This window comes from Hemicordylus capensis, chromosome 2 (genome assembly GCF_027244095.1).
Source record: "Hemicordylus capensis ecotype Gifberg chromosome 2, rHemCap1.1.pri, whole genome shotgun sequence".
Classification (NCBI taxonomy): domain Eukaryota; kingdom Metazoa; phylum Chordata; class Lepidosauria; order Squamata; family Cordylidae; genus Hemicordylus; species Hemicordylus capensis.
In genome coordinates, this window is record NC_069658.1 from 277,195,974 (window position 1) to 277,216,537 (window position 20,564).

The 20,564-nt window shown below is 39.4% G+C and overlaps 1 protein-coding gene across 2 annotated transcripts in view; it reads right to left on the minus strand.

The window, feature by feature from the left end:
- SUCLG2 (succinate-CoA ligase GDP-forming subunit beta) overlaps nt 1–20,564 on the minus strand; it is a 322,226-nt gene that overhangs the window by 115,628 nt on the left and 186,034 nt on the right. For both annotated transcript variants that reach the window (XM_053299291.1, XM_053299290.1), the window contains 3 exons: nt 15,634–15,786; nt 12,827–12,916; nt 2,155–2,251 (listed from right to left, as the gene is read on the minus strand). In XM_053299291.1, coding sequence (XP_053155266.1) covers nt 2,155–2,251; nt 12,827–12,916; nt 15,634–15,786 — 340 coding nt within the window. The remainder of the gene's footprint in view (nt 1–2,154; nt 2,252–12,826; nt 12,917–15,633; nt 15,787–20,564) is intronic.

The following is a 20,564-nucleotide window of genomic DNA, read 5'->3' on the forward strand; positions in this document are numbered from 1 at the left end:
ATTTGACTACTGTACATTATAGTCATAAAACAAACACACACTTGATCATGACTGTAATTCAATCTCTGAATTATTGTCATGTGTTACAGAGTAAATGAATTATATTTATGACTTCTCTGCTTTAAAAAAAAGTTACTTTACTATTATTTCATTTGTGTGGCCAGAGGAACAAAACCTTAAGTCAAAAGAAAATATATCTTGTTTGTATCACCAGAGAACTGTGGCTTTTAAGTGAGTCATGAAGTAATCAGAGAATTTCACTCTGAAGTCCAGAAATTCTAGTTAGTTCATGAATCTGGCATTTACTGCATTTATTTATTTACTGGATTAAAATTACTGGACAGGATTATAGTATTTGCTCACAACTGTGTGGGTTGTAATGAACCATAAACATTTGCATTTTGTGAACTAAATACGGAGAATTACTGTATATATATTCAATCAGTGGGGCCATTAAGATTTTCTTCTTTAATTTAGGAAGTTTTTTTCCCACATTCTTCTGATTAAGGCCTTTATTTCACACATTTTAATCTTAGATTTACACCTTTGGGTCCATAAAAGATTCTCAAGGGAGCCCATCTTTCTAAGGCATTCATTCCATTAGCTCTCTAGAAATATATCAGTAGTTATAACACCATATCTGTTGAAAAAACAGGCCATATTCTGGATGTTTATAAAACTTGAGATTCGCAAACCTCATTCAACAATCTTGACCTTATTCTCACTATATAAACCCCAGATGTACCTGGGGACTTGGCTACTGTTTAAATGTTTATTATTTAAGAAAAACAACAGCGCACTTCAGCATTTTGGATACAATCTCTCCCAATCCCAACCCCACTCTTGCAAATTCCTAGTTACACAAAAGGAAGCACAGATATGTTCATAATGATTTTCACCTGCACTTTGTTTTTGTTTTTTTGCAAGGCAGAAATGAGAAAACAAATTAAAACAGTCATTTTAGAAAGGCAACAGTGAGTAAAAGACTAAAGGGAAAGCGGACCAGTTAGGAAGAATTTGACTACTTAAAAAAGAAAGGGGTGGCATCAATCTTTTGGAATTTGTCCTAGATTCAAGAAGGTAGCTAGTGAATTTTTACAGGCAAAAATAACTAATGGAGACGAAAGCAATGCCCACCTATTAACTCAATGCAAATAGCATTTAAATGATAATGGCCTCTTCAGTGCAGGCCTAGTACAGACATAAGATGGATTTCAAACTACAGTCATGAAAACAATCTGTTTAATGCTGATTATTGCCTTTTACCCCTGCTGACTTGGCAAAGAGGCACCTTTTAACATGGTGATTCTCTTTATTTAGCAGGGAGAGAGTAACTGGCCCTATCCACCCCCAGCACAGTACTTCCAGTGACTGTTGCTGGTGTCTATCTTATGTTTCTTTTAGATTGTGAGCCCTTTGGGGACAGGGATCCATCAGGTAAACCACCCTGAGCCATTTTTGGAAGGGCGGTATAGAAATCAAATTATCATCATCATCATCATTTTTAAACATCAAAAGTCAGTACAATGAACACATATGTGCATGCAGCAGGCTATTGCTACAGACACAGCCTATGCATATTTATTACATCATGTGTAGAGAGCGTAGTGCATACAACTGTATGTGTGGAGAGAATGCTCTGTGCATACAGCTAAACATGAAGTACTCTCCACATACATGCTAATGAACACACATAGGCCAAGGAGAGAAGCTTTTCCTGTGATCCCCCTCTACCCTGCATGTTCATTGTACCTAATTTGAGCATCTGAAAAGTGTTCATGTTTAACGTCAGGGCAGACATAAAAAATCATGATTAAAAAACAAAACACGAGAGGAAAGGGATGCAGTGGTGGCTCAAGGCATCTGTGTGCTTGAGGCAGGATGCCAAATGCTGCCCGCTCTGTGTTCTCCCCCTTGTTCTCCTCTTGTTCTCCCCCCTTTAAAAAAATCAGGGAGCAGAAGGGCATCCTGCCATCATGTTGGTATTCCAATAACCTTCTGTCTGAGGCAACCACCTCACCTTGCCTCATGGAAGAGCCGTCCCGAGGGAAGATCTTGCATGAAAGAAAAGGGGTGTGTATGTGTGCAAGGTCAGAACACATTCCAATCTCCCAGCCTTGGTAAAATAGGCATTTTTTCTTTTCTATCACATACCTTGTCCTTCTGGAGTTTCACCAAAGGGATTCACTTCAACTTGAGTGGCATCAATTTTCAGAAAAAGGTTATATAGTTTCTTAATTTGATCTGCAGCCTACATTTGAAAAAGCAGTACATAATTACACACAAGGAAAAAGAGAGTGAAAACTATCCTAAATTAAAGCAGAAGAGATGCTTTATTTCCTGCACCAAATGAGACAGCAGCTAAAAAGAAGTTAAAAAGTTAACACTCCTTTATTAAATGGAACGCTATATCTTGCTTTTAAAACAGCAGCCAATGTCTTAAACCCCCCCACCCCACAAAAAGAATGCTGTTTCAAAAGACTGTCAAACATGACATAAAGGTTTACTCTCTACAGTACACTAAATAGGGCCTTGCAGTAAGAGAGTGCAGTCTCATTAATTTAAACAATCTTAATTTAAGCACAATGAACCAAGTTTGAGAGTTCATAATGAATACATTATGCTGATATTGAAGTTAAAGTGATTACCTTAATGAGGCTAAATTCAGAAACTGTGAAGCAATATGCAGCTGACAAATGCAGATTAGTTGCTGAGTTTGTTTGGAAAATACATAAGCCCTCCCTTCCTACATCAAAATGCTACTTTCACTCTAGAAAAAGCAGTTGAAAAATTGGGTTATTTGCTCTCAAAACTCAACTCTATTTGTTTTCCTTTAAGCACTGCTGATGCGTGACGGGGGAACGAAACTTTCCTAAGCAACTGTTGTATATTTGTTGATATGATTTGGTTTTGAAGAAGCCAAAGGGAGGCCATTACTTAGAAGAGAAATTTAACCCTATTATCTGTTTAGCCTTTTTAATTTCCCCCTGCTGTCTGCCACAAACTACAACCTACTCAGTGTTCAACTTTAGTAATCACATTGTAGGTAATTCAGTAGTTCTTGCCCACTTCAATAAAGTTCTCTAAGAGAGAACTGTGATAAATTTATTTGTTTTTGGTATTTGTACCTATAAAATAATGAGGGAAGCTATCCAACCATATAATCAATAACATATCTGTAAATTGTATTAATATCATACTACTAAAAATCACAACAATCAATTTGAGTTTAAGAGTAGCCTCTGGAGGAATGCACCCCCCCCCCATAAACAGCCTTTTCAGGCCACTAAAAGACGAGTATTAACAGGGCCAACTTACCTCTCATGGGAAGCTATCCCAGATTCTGAGGGCTACCACCAAAAAGGCCTTTTGACTTCTAGGGAACTGTCATAAGTCCAATGGCAGGCCAAATGGGAAAAGGACCAATTAAATAGATACAGGTGTTTGAGCATTCTTAAAACACTCTGTCGCCACATGGTTTCCCTCATCTCTCCATCATTTCCAAGCTGGGGTGAGTGATCATCTCCTAATACTTTAATTATTCTGAGTAAGCAATTGTGTTCTTCCAGTGGTTCTCAAATGTTTCATCTTCAAGGAACACTTTCCATAGTGGTTCTGCTATCTATTACAGAACTCATGTGTGTTGTAGAAAAATCTGGGGTGCACAGAAGTCTTATTCAGACATTGCATTCTAGAAGTGGATCTCATTATTTGTGGGGGTTCTGTTTCCACATATTCCCATTGATAATAAAACTGTGGATAATGAGTCATTGAGTCTATGGGAACATGGGGGTTAGACCTACAAAAATAGGGCAAATAAAGTGCCCTGCTGTTTTCTGTGACTCTCCTGGCATCCAGCAATGCCCCCCAAATCATGCATTTTTCCCATAGAGCCACAAAAATGGCTCCCACAGACAAAATGGTGAACGGAAATGACCTCCGTGGTCACTTCAGGCCCTCTAGGAACCGCAGATAAATGAATTTAAATGTTTTTTGTATCCATGGATAATGAAACAGGGTGTCAATTAGATACCTGTGAATTAACAAATAATGAGGTTCTCTGGTACTTGCATACAGGTGTCTGTACACATGTACATGCATTTGTTTTAAATGTGAACCTGTGTGCAAGCCACCTTAAATGCAGGGTGCAGATATCAGGTGTACTGCTATATATGTGTTGGAGATAAAATGTGAACAACTGTTCATGCATTCATTGTACACAGACGGTACATACATTCTTGAACATGATTTGTAAATTGAGCTAGAATTTTAGAGTGCATCAGTGCTGGCAAGCCCAACTAAATCACATTATTTTCCTCTATGACCTAAGAACTCACCAATGGCACGCCCTTTGAATGTGCACTGGAAGGGAAACTGAGACTGATGCACAATCTGCCTTTCAAGGAAGCTAGTCCATCATTAGTGGCCAAGAAGTTCTGCTGAAACTGACTGCAACAATTTAGCTGTACTTTGGCATGATCTTCCTTGGTTTTCTAGGGCTGAAGCACTCTGGAACAAACTAACTAAATAGTATGGCAGCTCTAAGCATTAGGTAGATTGTTTCCTTGCTTACAAAAATATTCCTGTTGTGGAATGGGTTAATAAAGGCTGGCCCACCACTTCCCATATCCTCCTCAAAGTAGTTTTTCTATGAAACTGGTTGCTGAACTCAAGCACTACACCAAGGCAGCAATTTTCAAAGATTTCAGCTTATGAATCTGAATGTGTGCTATGAGGAAACCCAGTTCTTGAATCTGAGAACTCTCCTGTCTCTTAGGACACAAAAGGAGATGATTACAGTGTTCCCTCTAAGGCATGTGCATGTGCACACGCTCACATGGTTTTTTATGTCCTCTCAGTTAATTTTAGATCCCACTCAGGTTGAATCAGGAAGGCCTCAATCTGAATGCATGTGCACACACACTGCCTTGATACTGCCATCCAGAAAAAAACTCATTCTGCAGATGAAAAAAATTAGAGAAAACACTGGACGGTTACGCTTCCCTGCTATAGTTGTGGGGTAGTCAGATACTACAGACAGTTAACAAGTATGCGTGCGCCCCCCCCCCCCCCCCAGTGTGCACAAACTTGACACTGAGCTTGAGAGAAGGATGTATGTCACTGGATACCAGTGACACCAGCCAACATGTTCCCAGGATTCTCACACAAATTATGCTCTATAAAATACACACAATGAGAATGGAATCACTTCCTGTAGGAAGAAAAATATTTCCAGTAACTCAGTTTAGGAGTTTGAGTGCCAGGAAAATGTGATTCTTCTTGCAATAAAGAGGTTTGTTTTGCTCTCCAAGAACATTCTCCACATTAAAACCATATCAATTTGGGAAGGGCCTAAAAGAGAGCATGATGTTGGGGTAGGTAACTCTTCCCAGGTGTTGGATCATGGCTGTTCTGTCATATAATTTAAGTCATTTGACTGGGTTTACAGATCCATCGACTTCAGACAATTTTCATACTTCTACAGATAAACAGATCAGTTACCAAAGCATTTAAAAAACGAATCTAATTTCAGTTTGAATTAGAAATGCCACTTAAAACATAAGGTAAAATCCAATATTGTACATTTACAGGAGAAAAAACAAACAAAACAAAAAAACAAGATACCAAATCAGCATAGTTATGCTTGCAAGTAGTATCAAATGTATCACAAGGACTCCGTGGCATGTTAGACACCAGAATTTCATTGTAGTACTAGAATTCTTCCGGTGTTTACATACTGGGATATAGAAACGATTATGATAAGACCAAATTAAATAGACCTTTGATTGTACTGATGTAGCCATTATATTTCTATGCTCCAGTAAATCACACTGCAAAGGTTATAGCACATGGGAAGAAACATATTAGCTGTTGTTTAGTTAAGCAGTTCATGCATTGTGCTAATAATTAAGTGCTAGAACATGCAAAGCTTAAGATTTAATAATAATTCTCTCTCATTAAAGATAATGCTAAATCTTCAAATGGGTGTTAATCATCTTAATGATTATGCATTTGTTAATTGCACAGTTGGGATAGAAATTAATTAGAAGTGGTGTATTAAAAATTCAAAGGTTTTACAAAAGTGGCATTTTGATGATATGGGAAATTTTGTGCAAAACAATTCATCATCATCTCTCTCTCTCCTGACAACAGCAAAAGAAAGATTAGGCTAGTTATGAAACGAATCGCACAGACATGGTAGCTTGCAATTTCATGTTCCATTTTGGAACTCTGAGAATAAATCTTAGAGGAGAGAAATGCTACTAGAATCTACATTTGATTTTGGGTTCATTAACCATACACTGCAAGCTTTTACTTTTGATTTACAATCTCAATAAAGAGTAGTAAAATTATAGAAGACAGCTATGTTAGACCATAGCAGTGGTTCAAAGTCATTAACAACTGGTGTTTTCTAACTGGCATCAACAGGATGCAGATTTTGCCCCACTCCTTTTCCTGTCCCCCAGAGAACTAGACATGCAGATTGTACATTATTCTACCAATGATGCTATGTTGGAAGCTCATGTTCCAGACTAGTCTTGTAGGGGTGTGCACAAAACTGTGTTGGCTGGTTCGCTTTGAGTCCGGACAAGATTCGAACTGGACTGGGCATGTTTGAGTTTGTGCCCCCCCTGCCCCCCCACCCAGTTTGGTTCAGGGGGTTCATGATTTTCAATTTAGTCCTAGACCAAACAATCCATACATACAAAAGCCAAAGAGATTTATAGAAAACTCTATAAAGTCTCATTATACATCTTAAAAGCAATATAACAAAATTTAGCTACGGAGTTAAAAATTGAAACATCCTCATCAGAAAGTAAAAATTTAACAAGTTGTTCAGCAGACTGATTCATCTGTTTACAGACCAACGGTAAAATTAAATGCTCCCACAATTCCCTATGTATTTTACAGACTAATAAAATATGCTCGATAGATTCTATTTCCCCACTACTGCATCTACAGCAGTGTTCTTCCAGGGGAATGCCATTGTATCTCCTGGCTAACAATGCAGAAGGGAAAGAATTTGTTCTGGCCCTTGTAAATGCCCAATGAAATCTGCTGAGTGTAATGTGGGACAGGTAATTCGTAGGGAACTAGATCCTGTCTAGTTTTTTCACCTTTATAAAGAAGCCCAGTTGTTTTGTAATTCAATATCTGTCAAACATTGTTTCACTATTATTTTAGCATTTATTTATTTACTTATTTTATTATTAAAATTTTTATACCGCCCTTCCAAAAGACTCAGGGCGGTTATTTACCAGATCTAAATCCAGCAGCTGTTCAGGTTCTAGTCCTAGGGAAGCAAGCTTTTTGCCAACTAGAGTGCAGCATTGCGGCTGTGGATTTATCAATAAAAACTGAGGAATTAGGCCCGCCAGACATAGGTGGACTCTCAGCCAAAAATAAATAATTAAAAGCCAGGCGCGAGATTCGATCTTTAAAGAGCCAGCCTCCATACGCAAAATTACGTTAGGGGTGCATCTCGTAGTACCAAAGGTAGCTTTCAAAAAACTTGATTGGATTCTTTCTAACATATCAAAATTCGCATAAGGTCCCAAGTGAATCCCATATAAAAGCTGAGGGATAACCTTAGCCAAATATAGTTTTAAAGCTGCAGGGATAAAACCTGCTCCCTGCGGCCTAAAAAAAATCTGTTAATTGCCACCACACTGCGTCTTGCTGAACCAACTACCATTCTCACATGTGCTGTTTTCCCAGCATTTTGTTGGAAAACCACCTCAAGATATTTTATTTGATTGACCTGTTCTAATTTATGACCATCCAAGGTCCATATAAATTTCCTTGCTTTTATTCTTAAAGCACATAATTTTAGATTTGTTGTAGATGATCTTTAAATGTTCCTCTTGGCAGTATGAGGCTAGGACATCTAAAGATCTTTTAAGCCCGACCCTGGTTTGAGATAAAATAACCACGTCATCCGCGTACATCAGGATCGGGATCTTTTTATTGGCCAATTTTGGTGTGTGGATATTAGCATTTTGCAAATGTTTAATCAGATCATTAATGTAAAAACTGAATAAATAAGAGGCCAACACACACCCTTGCTGCACTCTTTTCTCAGTTGGAATTGAATTGGTAAAATTGCCAGCAGTGTCTAAACCTACTCTTAAAGAAGTTTTCTCGTGAAGCTTAATGAACAGTAATAAAAGACTTTGGTCTATAGATGTACTAGTTAATTTGGTCCATAATAAACTCCTTGAAATTGAGTCAAAGGCCATTTTAAGGTCCACAAAGGTGGCAGACAAGGGCCTTTTATAGACCTTAACTTTTTGTCCACAAGTTGTTGCAAAATGTCACCAGTCTATGTAAGTCTTTAATAGTTCTGGGGGGATGTGATCGTTCCCGGGTGCTTTCCCACCCTTCAGCTGAATTATTAGTTGTTCTAATGCACAGGTGGAGACTGAAGGCCAAGAAGATAAGGTATCTATATGTAAATCAATCTGGGGTTGAAACATGTGGTCGCCATAAAGCTCCTGAAAGTGTGATTCCCATAATTCGGGGGCAATTGGACAGACCTGTTCAGAATAGACCTTGTTTTTGGATAATGAAATCAACCTCCAAAAATTTGGTGAATCATTTTTCCTAGCTGCTTCTATCAATAACAGCCATTCCTTTTGAGTAGCAATCATTTTCTTAGTTCTAAGAGCTTTCTACTCCTTGACAGATCTGAATTTAGAAGTGTAGATGGGTAGAGAATAGCATATTTTGAGAGCATAACAAGATTATTTTTTGTCCTTACGCATTCTTGATCAAACCACTTTTTGGAATGGCCAGTTTTCTTTTTGGGTTTGGCATGATGGTCTTTGGTTAATAGAGATTTAATTGAACATGTAGGAACCTCATACTTCTCAAGAATATGGGAATTTTGATCTCTTTTAATCAATGAATCTAAAAGCCCTTCCTTAAGTGATTCTCCTGAACATTCTTTCTATGTTTGATATTATAATCTTGCAGGAGACATGGTGGTTAGGAGAAATAAAGCTTTAAAACTACATTTCTTATATGAGGCCAGCCCTTGCTGGTAAGAAGACCGGTAGACCATTGGGAGGTCTAGGTATACTTATTACCTCACGCTTGAACGCGCAGGTGGTGAAGGCATCTTGCCCTGGGGAATGGGCTTTGGCTGTACTGGTCTCCTACCATAAAACCAGTTTTATACGTGTGAACGTATACGTCTTGACGCAGAGTAGCAACTCGCAGACGGAGGTGTTATGGGGAGAAATTGAACAATATATCTTTAAGTTAACAGATGAATATCCTAATATTCCTTTGATCATAGCTGGCGATTGCAATGCAAGACTAGGACACAGTGGTCTCTCACTTTATGGGAGCTATTCTTTGTGACACCCCCCCCCATTGGATGAGCTAGAACTTGGTTTATCTAATTATGTTTCCCTGGATACAACATGCAGTTTTGCTGGGTTATGTTTGGCCCAAATGGCTAACAAATTGGACTTACTAATTTTGAATGGTACAGCACCTGGGGATTTTCCAGGGAAATACACTTTTCAACGGGGAAATAATCGATCTACTATTGATTGCGTATTAGTTTCTAGAGATGTATTTGAAGCAATAGATAGATTCAGTATCAGTGCTAGGCCAGAAAGTGATCATCATCCTTTAGTACTAAAATATATTTTCATGTAGCAAGAGAGGAGCTCTAAAGATACTCATTCTACACAACCTGCTAATGATGGGGCTCCCAGAATCAAATTGAACTCCTAAACTCCAGTTTTTGGTGATGGGTTCTTCAAGTTAAACCATTCAGAGAAAACTTGATTAGTTTAGGAGTTCCATTTGATTCTGGGAGCCCCATCATTAGCAGGTTGTGTAGAATGAGTATCTTTAGAGCTCCTCTCTTGCTACATGAAAATATATTTTAGTACTAAAGGATGATGATCACTTTCTGGCCTAGCACTGATACTGAATCTATCTATTGCTTCAAATACATCTCTAGAAACTAATACGCAATCAATAGTAGATCGATTATTTCCCCGTTGAAAAGTGTATTTCCCTGGAAAATCCCCAGGTGCTGTACCATTCAAAATTAGTAAGTCCAATTTGTTAGCCATTTGGGCTAAACATAACCCAGCAAAACTGCATGTTGTATCCAGGGAAACATAATTAGATAAACCAAGTTCTAGCTCATCCAATGGGGGGGGGGGTGTCACAAAGAATAGCTCCCATAAAGTGAGAGACCACTGTGTCCCAGTCTTGCATTGCAATTGCCAGCTATGATCAAAGGAATATTAGGATATTCATCTGTTAACTTAAAGATATATTGTTCAATAAGGAGCCCTGAGGGACACCATATGAAAGTTCAGATTTTGAAAAACAACAGTCTCCAAGGCACACCATCTGGAACCTGCCTGAAAGGTAGGAGCAGAACCACTGCAAAGCAGTGTCCCCAACTCCCAACGCCCTCAGACGCTCCAGAAGGATACTATGGTCGATAATATTGAAAGCCGCTGAGAGGTCCAAAAGGACCATTAGGGTAATGCTTCCTCTGTCAATTCCCAATTGGAGATTATCCATCAGGCTGACCAAGGCAGTCTCCACCCCATAGCCCGCCCAAAAGCCAGTCTGAAACAGGTCTAGATAATCTGTTTCCTCCAAGACTTCTCTGGAGCTGAGAAGCCACAGCACTCTCAAATAACTTGCCCAACCATGGAAGGTTGGAGACAGGCCTGTTGTTATCCAACTCTGAAGGATCCAAGGCAGACATCTTCAGAAGTGGTCTAATAATTGCCTCCTTAAGACAAGGAGGCATCCTTCCCTCCCTCAGGGAAGCATTTATGATCTCTACCAGGCCTCCTACTACAACCCCCCTGCTAGATATTATAAGCCATGTCGGGCAAGGGTCAAGAGAACTGGTAGTAGGCCGAACTGCTCCAAGCAGCTTGTCCATGTCCTCAGGAGTCACAAACTAGAACTCAGCCAACCTAACCCCACAAGAGGAGTTGCTGGACACCTCCACATCAAACAATGGAGTAATCGTGGAGACTGAGTCTAAGTCGGCCCAAATACAAAAGATTTTCCCCAACAAAGAATTCATTAAACACGTCACAGCGGGTAATTGATGGTTCCAGATTCTGATTCAAAGGAGGAGGGGCACGTACTAGCCCTCTCACAACCCTGAACAACTCCGCTGGATGTGAACTTGCGGATGCAATATGGGAAGAAAAGGATCTATTCTTTGCCACACGTATTGCCCGAGCATAGATCTTCAAATGTTGCAATCTGTCAGATTTGAGTCAAGTCTTTCTCCACTTGAGCTCCAGTCATCTACTTTGCCACTTCAGTCCCCATAGTTCTTTCATATACCAAGAGGCCAATTTTGCAGCAGTTCAGAGAGGACAATTAGGAGCAATTGTGTCTACTGCCCCGGTGAGTTTACTGTTCCAGTTCTCCACCAGAGCATCAACAGGACCGTCAGCAGAGCCAACACTAAATTCCTCCAAGGCTTTTTGGAATCCTATTGGATCCAATAAGCTTTTCGAGCGGACCATCCTAATAGGCCCTTCAGCCCTGCAAAGGTGGGAAGTGATTGTGAGTCGAACCTTAACCAGATGGTGGTCCGTCCTTGACAAAGTGGAAATCTCAGGAGTCCCCACCCAAAGAACACCACACTGATCAGAGTGAAACACCAAATCAAGCGTGTGACCAGCAATGTGCATCGGTCCTGAGACCACTTGGAATAGGCCCATAGTCATCATGGCCACTATGGACTCCTGAGTTGCCTCAGACAAAGTGGTCCCGAAATGGACATTGAAGTCCCCCAGCACCACAAGCCCGGTATAGAATAAAGTAAAAGTGTATAGTTCCGGAATATATTGGGGAGTTAAACTTGCCCCTTGTATTTTGTGACTTCTGGGGAGCGCGACAGATTTTGCCCTATTTTGACTGTTTTCTTCAACATATATGAACAGATGAAGTTGCTTTACACTGAGCTTCCTCCCATTAGTCCATCTAACTCAATATTCACCCACTGACTAACTGCAGCTGTCCAAGGTTTTAGACAGTGGTCTTTTCTAGTTCCTTAGGTGCATCTGTGATCTTTTGCATAACCCTGAGTTATGGGACCTCTCCTTCTTCATCCCGCAGAAACTGAAGAATGTTTTGTTCCCTGTTGTCACCTGCCAAATCTCTGATGAGTGAGTCCCTCTAAACAAGGCCTGATCAAGCACCCTCTAGACTACTGGAATGGTGCGCGTGAGTGTGAGAGAGGGGGAGAGGGAGGGAAAGAGATAAAGGAACATAACACAGTTCACACACATGTTCTTTATGTTACCATCTTTGGCAACTGCCAGTTGTGTTTCAACCTTTAGAGATAAGGTCCTTCCATATGAACTCTTTGGGGCTCATAAAAACAAGTGAGGAGATTGCCCAAAGAATGTTATCCTCAGATAATTACACATAAAAAGGCCACGTAGAGAGCCACCAAGTATTATTCACAGTAATAAGGCTTTCTTCTCAGCAGAAATCTGAAGGTTTTTCAGTAAGCAGTGCAAGTCGAATGGTAATTTCCAACCAATATATTCTTGATATTGCCTTTATATCTCCATCACTGTGTTTGAAATGTATGATTTAAATTTTCTGAATTACAGGTAGTGTAATTCAAGATGAAGCATAAGGCAGGAGTTCTAATGACAAGACTACCAGTAAAAGGCACTGGGCACAGTCTTATACCCTGTTCTGCAAAGGACAGGCAATGAAAGATTATCTAAACACCAAAGAGGTAGAGTTAGCAGAATGTGAATCTTATATCTAAATGCAGTTAAGGTTTTATTCCTGTGAAAATTACCTGCTGTTTCAAAGGCCCTTTGAATCCTAGATTTTCTGCCAACCGTAGTGCTTGAGTATCCTTCACGCCTTCAAAAATATCTATTTCCTCCTGTTACAATAAAGTGCATAAACAGAACTAAGATTTTCAGTTTGAAAACAGATTTATAACTTCAAAAGTGTTTTTTTTTAAAAACCCTAATATATATTTGTAAATTAGTAATTAAAATATGGCAAGTTGTAAGCATTCTGAGACTGAGGCTATAGCAGCTGCCTATAGGGTATGTTATAATTACCACACCATTCATGAAAGAGTCCCTCCAAAAACTATGTAATTCTTCAGGGTGGCATGCTGACAAGACAACCTGACACCAGTTTTCACTTTTAATTACTATACAGATGGCGTTGATGAATACTTAGTCTGCTAATTTTTATGACTAGCTTTGGGTAAGATCCAAAGCAGTAGTGCCACTGCCCAGAAATATTTCTCAATTTATGTACATTTCAGATGTGTATTAGATATTTTTGTAGAATTATACTTATATGTACAGTTAGTTCAAACTTATAAAGTGATTCCTTACTGTTAAGCCATTTTCTCATTATAAATACTTTAATACATAAGCCATTATTAGAAGGTTATAATATAGTCAATGTTCTAGTACAGTAAAATGAATAATAGCTAGCTGTAAAGTGAAAACAATAGTTGTTAACCATGAGTAAACCACTTATATTGCTAATGAATAATACATCTGTTACTGGCACATGGGAGGAGTATTTACTTGCTGTAAGAGGAAAGGCTATAGTTAATAGATCAGTGGTAGACCTATTGCTGGACAGTGTCACTTGAAAGAAATTGCTGACAGGTCAATTTGTTTTGTTGATCCTGACACAGAACACACATTTTTTTTTCAAACACAGTCCCCAAAAGGCTAAAAATGAATCACTGACTCAGAATCCACTGCCAGCCACTGTGCCTGTGCTGCAGTTACATCATTGGCACAAGCTGCTCTCTCACACACAATTATGACTCCATTGCAACAGCTGCCACAGCAGCACCCTTGGCAGCAAGCATAGTTATAAGTTCAATTAGAGCAACTTCAGCCACATTTTGACTGAGAACAGCTTGCAATGCAGATTGTAGAGCTGACCAGAGCATTGAGTGAAGCACAAGTTAGTCTCAAGCCAGACATGGAGCTGATCACAGCAATCACCAAGAAATATTACACAGAGAGAGAGCGAGAGAGAGAGAGCGCTGAACTGCCACTGTCCATTTCTTGCCCTATCACAACACCATCTCACAAACAGACCAAACCATAACCCAAGGAAAGAAAGCAGGCACCCAAGTTATGCCTTTGTCAATCTGTGATCCAGCAAAACCAGAGTTAATAATATAGCAGCAATAGTATAGCTTATTATACTCAGTACTGAGAAAAGAAAACCATAAAATCAAACCTTACTTTATTCCTCCTCCCTCCTTCCCTGATGTATCCTCTTCAAGGGCACACAAAGGGCACTCACTGCCTTCCTTCCCCAGGCCCTTTGAAAACATTTTGAAATTCCCTCTTTTTTTGTCCCCCCCTCTCCTCCCAGCAAATGGGGGCAGAGTTGCCCATGACAACACTTGATCTGTATGATAACAAGCCAACCGAGAAGTAAGGAGATCTCAAGCCAATCATAAGCCAAAGTGAGAAAACCAATCAGCAAGGGGGGAAAGCCACCAGAATGCCATTTGAAGCACTCAAATTGATTCAAGCTCAAATCAGAGTCAATTCAATTCAAACTTGATTCAAGCTCAAATAGATTCGAACTTGAATTGATTTGCACATCTGTAGTAGTTCAGACGTCATGGCCAAATCATAACTTGACTTCAGGGCTATATGCTTATTATATGCTTATTATATCCCCATCCCACTTCCTTTCATGCCCTCCAAGATTCTCTTTCACTTCCTGATTTGCAATAACCATAGTTCGTTGTTTCATCATAATCAGGCAAACTACAGTTACTACAACCTATAATTTGCCTCTAGAATTGGAATCCCATTTTTGTGTTTTGCAGAGTATGCTGGGTGTGTGAGAGCAAGAGCATGAGGGAGAGCGAGCAAGAGGGAGAGCGAGAGAGAAACATCTCCCTCTTTGTATTCTTTCCATGTCCTAAGTATATTATTGGCCTAGAATAGTATGCTAAAGTACTTTTCAAAACTACTTTCAAGATAAGTGAATGATATTAAGATGCTATTGATGTTAACTGCACCCAAACATCTAACAGACATCTAGATATATGCAAGTTGTAGTAACACGAATGATACATGGCATCTGCATTTTTATATAGCAACTGATGATTGTCTGTGATGACATAATTGATAATCTCCAACACATTTTCCCATCCAGAAGACAAGCTGGCCACTGCTGCTTCTGATGTCATAAAAACAACTACCAAATTTGACATTATTGGATGAACAGAAGTTTCATAGCCTCAAGCTGGGCACCTAGGCTTTACCTTTCAGAAGCTCCACTGACAATCTCAATTTCTCACAGAATGCCTGTTCACAAGAAGTTTGAATTGAAGGGTTTTCAGGTTTATAATTATTTTACATTTATATCCCATTCTTTCTTCAAGGAGCCCAGAGCAGTACACTTGGCTATCATTATCCCCTCACAACACTGTGAGGTAGATTAGGCCGAGAAATAAGTGACTGGTCCAGAGTCACCCAGTGAGTTTCATGGCTGAACAGGGATTCACAACTGGATCTCCCTGGTCCTAGTCCAACCACTACACCACGCTGGCTATTAGGTTTGGGGGTTTTGTAATGTGGCATGCAATTTCCTTACCTTGAAGATGAGCTCTGGACTTTTTGCTGCCACTTCTTCTATATCAACCCCACCTTGGGGGCTGCCTACCAGAACAGGTCCATTGCAAGCTCGATCCATTAATATTGCAAAATAAGTTTCTCTGGAAATGTTCAGTGCTTCTGCCACCATAACCTACAAAGTACAATTTGGTAATGTATTATAAGTATGCCTTATCTGGCAATATTCAGTGATGGTATTTGATCTTCTGTGTTAGAAAAACAAGCTTCTAAGGAAATGGCTATTATTCAGAGAGAACACACTGTACTTTAATAAATGTACAAAGGGTTGAACTCACATTCTTGAATCCATCATTGGTTTTTTTTTTAAATTATGAAAGAAACCAATGACTTCAATAGGTTATAGGTACCATACAGCCTCTTTCAATTTCAACATCTTTAAGCAGCTACAATGCAGGTTTACATTCTATGGTGCATATTCTCTTTCTAGTGTGAAGAAACTACTGTAAACTAAGCATAGGCATTTTTACAAGTTATTTGGTATTAATGAAGCAATAATACTTACCATAGTTCTTTTAACACTTCTTTGAAGTAGAGGAAATTTTTTAAAAAATTAAAAGGCAAGTTTGATTTTTTCCACAGCTGAGAAAGTGCAAGGAAAAAACTAATTACTAGTTTATCTTACCCTTTCTTTTGGGAGCTGTGGGCCAGCTGTGTGAAGCAGGTTAAGTTAAGGAACCTTGACTGATCCAAAGTCCCCCAGTGAGTTATTTATAGCTGAGCAGGGATCTGAACCTAGGTCATCACAATCAAAATCTAACACTGTCTTCATGACACCATGCAGAATATTCTTAGAAGCCTTTGTTTCAAAATCAATGTCAAGCCTTTGAGTTATTCTGTCTCCCCTCCACCCCCACAACTTCAATTTTAATGTCCCTTACTTGAGCATAAGGAATGCTATCAGAATAGCTCAAGTGAATGTTTAAATGAGCACTATGGAACTGTTAAATTTGAACTTTTACATTTACATTAGTGAGAACACTAATTTCATTTCCACTACTGCCGCTCATCATATATGCCTCCTCAACTCTGACAGTGGGATATTAAAATGCAAATTAAGATGTGGCTGGCTAGAGAGGTGTTTGGTTACACTGTAATACCAATTGTCCCTGCACAAAGTTCCTTACACTTAAAGCAAGCAATGAAAATATTCATAGTAAAAATCTAAGAAAATGAACATGGACTAAGGACAGCCTGTTAGTTTTGCCATCACCATCATTAATATGCATTAGAATCCTCAGTCTGCTCATAAACATGCCATGCAGTGCAGAAAATATCTTATTTTTAACACTTCCCTTATTGGGAAGTACCAACTACTCTTCTATGGAGCGGATTAACTAATTTTGCAAAATTATCTTGACAAAGCAATTGACACAAGGGTTGCAGTGAATAATAAATATTGTTCCTTTAAAACTATATATATTAATCTGATAAAAATAATAAAACTTTGTATTATTATTCACAAAACAACACATTCTACAGAATTCTACAAAAGCTAAGAGGATGCCCATTATGTTGTGTCAAGCCTTTAAAACATTTGCGGGGGATACGGTTATAGTAGAGAGAGAGGTTTTGCCATTTTTCTTTATAGATCTCAACAAGGGAAGGGTTGCTAACCTATGGTGTGCTGGGTTCTGCTGTTTCTGTGGTGTTCTGAGTGTAGATTATCTGGTAGCATATGAGAGTGGATTCTTGTTTTTCACTGAATCTCATATGCTACCAGAGAATCTACAATGAACACCTCAGAAACAACAAAACCCAGTACCCCACAGACTTGTGGGTGTGGTTGGCACCCTATGTGCACTACACAACCCCTCGCTCTGGGCAACCCCAGTGCCCCCCAAGTGGAATTATGGGGCTGTTGAAACCTCCATTATTCCCCATGGGAGAAATCTTAAAGACACGTAAACTTCAACAAATCACAAGAGATCAGCCCTTTGCCCAATTCCTTTGAAATAATTCTGGAAGTTTCCTTGCCCCCATTGGGCACTACCACCCACCACACTCTGCTCTGGGTCATCCCTTTCCCCTTGATTTGAAGCGATACATTTGCTGGAATCCCCATTATTCCCTATGGGAAAATTCTTAAAGATGTGTAAACTTAAAAAAAAATTCACAAAAAAAATCAGCCCTTTGCCTAATTCCTTTGAAATTTGGGTGGTAGCTTCCACCCATTGGACACTAACACCACCACCCACTCTTTTTGCCCTGAGACCCTTTTTAAAAATCCAAATCGATTCGGAAAATTTGGCTACAAAACAAAACAGGGCTGATTCAGATTCAGAAAATTTGGGTACAAAACAAAATGGGGATGTTTCGATTTGGATACAAATCAAAACAAGAAAATTCCAAAATGCACACCCCTATCACCTTATTCTGAATGGCCATGCCAAACTGCTGTGGTACTTTTAGCTTGTGTCACTAGAATGGTTGACCTGTGCCGCACTTCAAACTGAATTTTTGTGAAGTGCTGAAAGAGGTCCTATTAGCTTGATATTTATTCCACATTGGTCAGTCCTTATTTGGAACACTGTCCAATTCTGGTTCCCATATTTTAAGGAGAACACTGATAAAGTGGAATGGGTTCAGATTATGGCAGCAAAAATGAAGAGGGATCTGGAAATCAAGTCCCATAGAACTTTTCAAGGAGCTGGGTATATTTAGCCTAGATAAGATAAGATTAAAAGACGATATGATAGCTGTCTCCAAATATCTGAACTGTAGAACTATTATTCTCATGATATGGACATTATGCCTCTGCTAATGCCTCTGTAAGATTTCATTAGCTTTTTTAAGCAGTTGCATCACTTTGCATCATGGTTCACTAAGACACATAGATTAATTTCACTGCTGCCAAGCCAGGACTCCTCCATCTTATAATTGTGCATTTGATTGTTCTTATCCAAATGCAGAACTTCAGATATGTCCTTGTTGAACTTCAACTTGTTGGTTTTGGCCCTGTGTTTAAGCCTGTCCAGAAAGCTTTGAATACTGATTCGGTCTTCTAAGGTGTTAGCTATCCTCGGCAGTTTTGCATTGTCTACAAAATTTACAAGCATCTTATCTGTTAGCTCTTCCAAGTCATTCATGAAAATGCTGAATAGCACATGGCTCAGGACAGAGCCCTGCAGCGCACCACTTGATACCTCCCCTCCAGGTTGATATGGAGTCACAGATGAACCATTAATGAGCACCTGTTGGGTATGGTTGCAATATGATCTGTGAATTCATAAGAAGCACCATATAGCTCACATTTTACCACCTTGTTAACAGGGAAATCACAGGAGACTTTGTCAACTGTTTTGCTAAAATCAAGACATATTGTGTCCATGGCACTCCCGAAGAGATTACATCCATGTAATGAGTGCCATACATAAAGAGTGCCATACATAATCTCCTTGTAATCTCCATAAATTTCTCCTTGTAAGGTGTGCCATACATAATCTCCTTACATATTTTTGCAGATAGTCCTCGCCCAAGGCAGGAGCCTACACCTGTCTACAATCTGCAGTTCATTAGTGCCTTTGTTATAAATCAAATGGAAAGCCTGCACACAGCTGCACTTCACACCTTCCTCTGCTACAGAGGTGGATCCACATGCCCAGAGGGAGGAACAAGGCAGCGGCAAGTAGGAGGAATGCTGCCCTGATGGTGGGGGTGGCAGGAAGAGAAACAAGGGCAGCGATAGGGGGAGAGAAATGCGGTGGTCTCTGTTACTATCTTGCTGGAAAGCCTCCTTTAAGTCCCTGTACCCTTCCTTCCATTTGCAAAAAACAGGATAATCCGCAAGTACTAGGCATGAAAACATGGCACTGGCGTGCTTTTTTCCTTGATAAAGTCATGCTAACTCCTACTAATTGCAAGATTCTTTTCTAAGGGCTCACAAACTGCCTGCTTAATAATCTGTTCTAGGATCTTGCTACATAACAACGACAAGGGTTTCTTTGTACTGATACTCTGGTAGATAAATCAACTTCCACTCTGTACTTAATTAAAGTACTGTATAGTAAGAATTCATCTGAACTTCCAGTCACTTTCACACCCCTAGAAGATACAGAAATGACTGTGAGGTGCCAGCCCTTCAGCCCATGCAGACACAGGTGCATGACTAAATTTTCAACATGGAGATGCAACATGTTGTTGATTGCCATGGACCATTGTACATGAGTATCAAATTAGTACACAACTGCTTTTAAGAAAACAGCACAACAGTGTTCCAATTTAGATCAGTTTTTGTCTATTCTGAAAAAAAGTTACTTGATTCTCCCAGTGACTTCCAATACACTGGGATGCGGGACAATTCTGCCACTGAAAAGGAACACAGCATGGAAAGTTGTGATTGCTGTAACCCAGGTGATAATGTTACACCAGATGTGTCAAAAAGACTTGTTATCTGGAACCAGTTATCTATCCATAGCAACGTATGTTCAGTCGGCAATGAGACAGTCAAGGTCTTCCACCAGCTACAGATGAAATTTCTGTTTCCCATATCAGATGCCAATGTTAAGTTGTCATTAAAATAAAGTGTTGTTTTCACTCCAAGCTGCTGACATGACTGAAAAGCAAAGAATGGCTCAAAGTTGTCAGTTCTTGATCCAGGCTATCTAAGATGGTTCCTTACAGATCAAGTTTCTTCTGAACACATTTGGGGTAAAAATATCACCAGGGTAACAAACACCTAGAGAAGAAAAGTGTCCTCACCCTGTTCTTTAAGGTGAAACAAATGCATCATCCTAAAAATACAATTTATTATGGATGTGCACGAAATGAATTTTGTGTTCTGTTTCGAGGTCAAAACGAAACACAAAACAGGCAAAATGTTTCATTTAAACAGTGGGTACTGCCGGCTGTTTCAACGAATCAGCTCGAATCAATTTGGGTGTTTTGGGTATA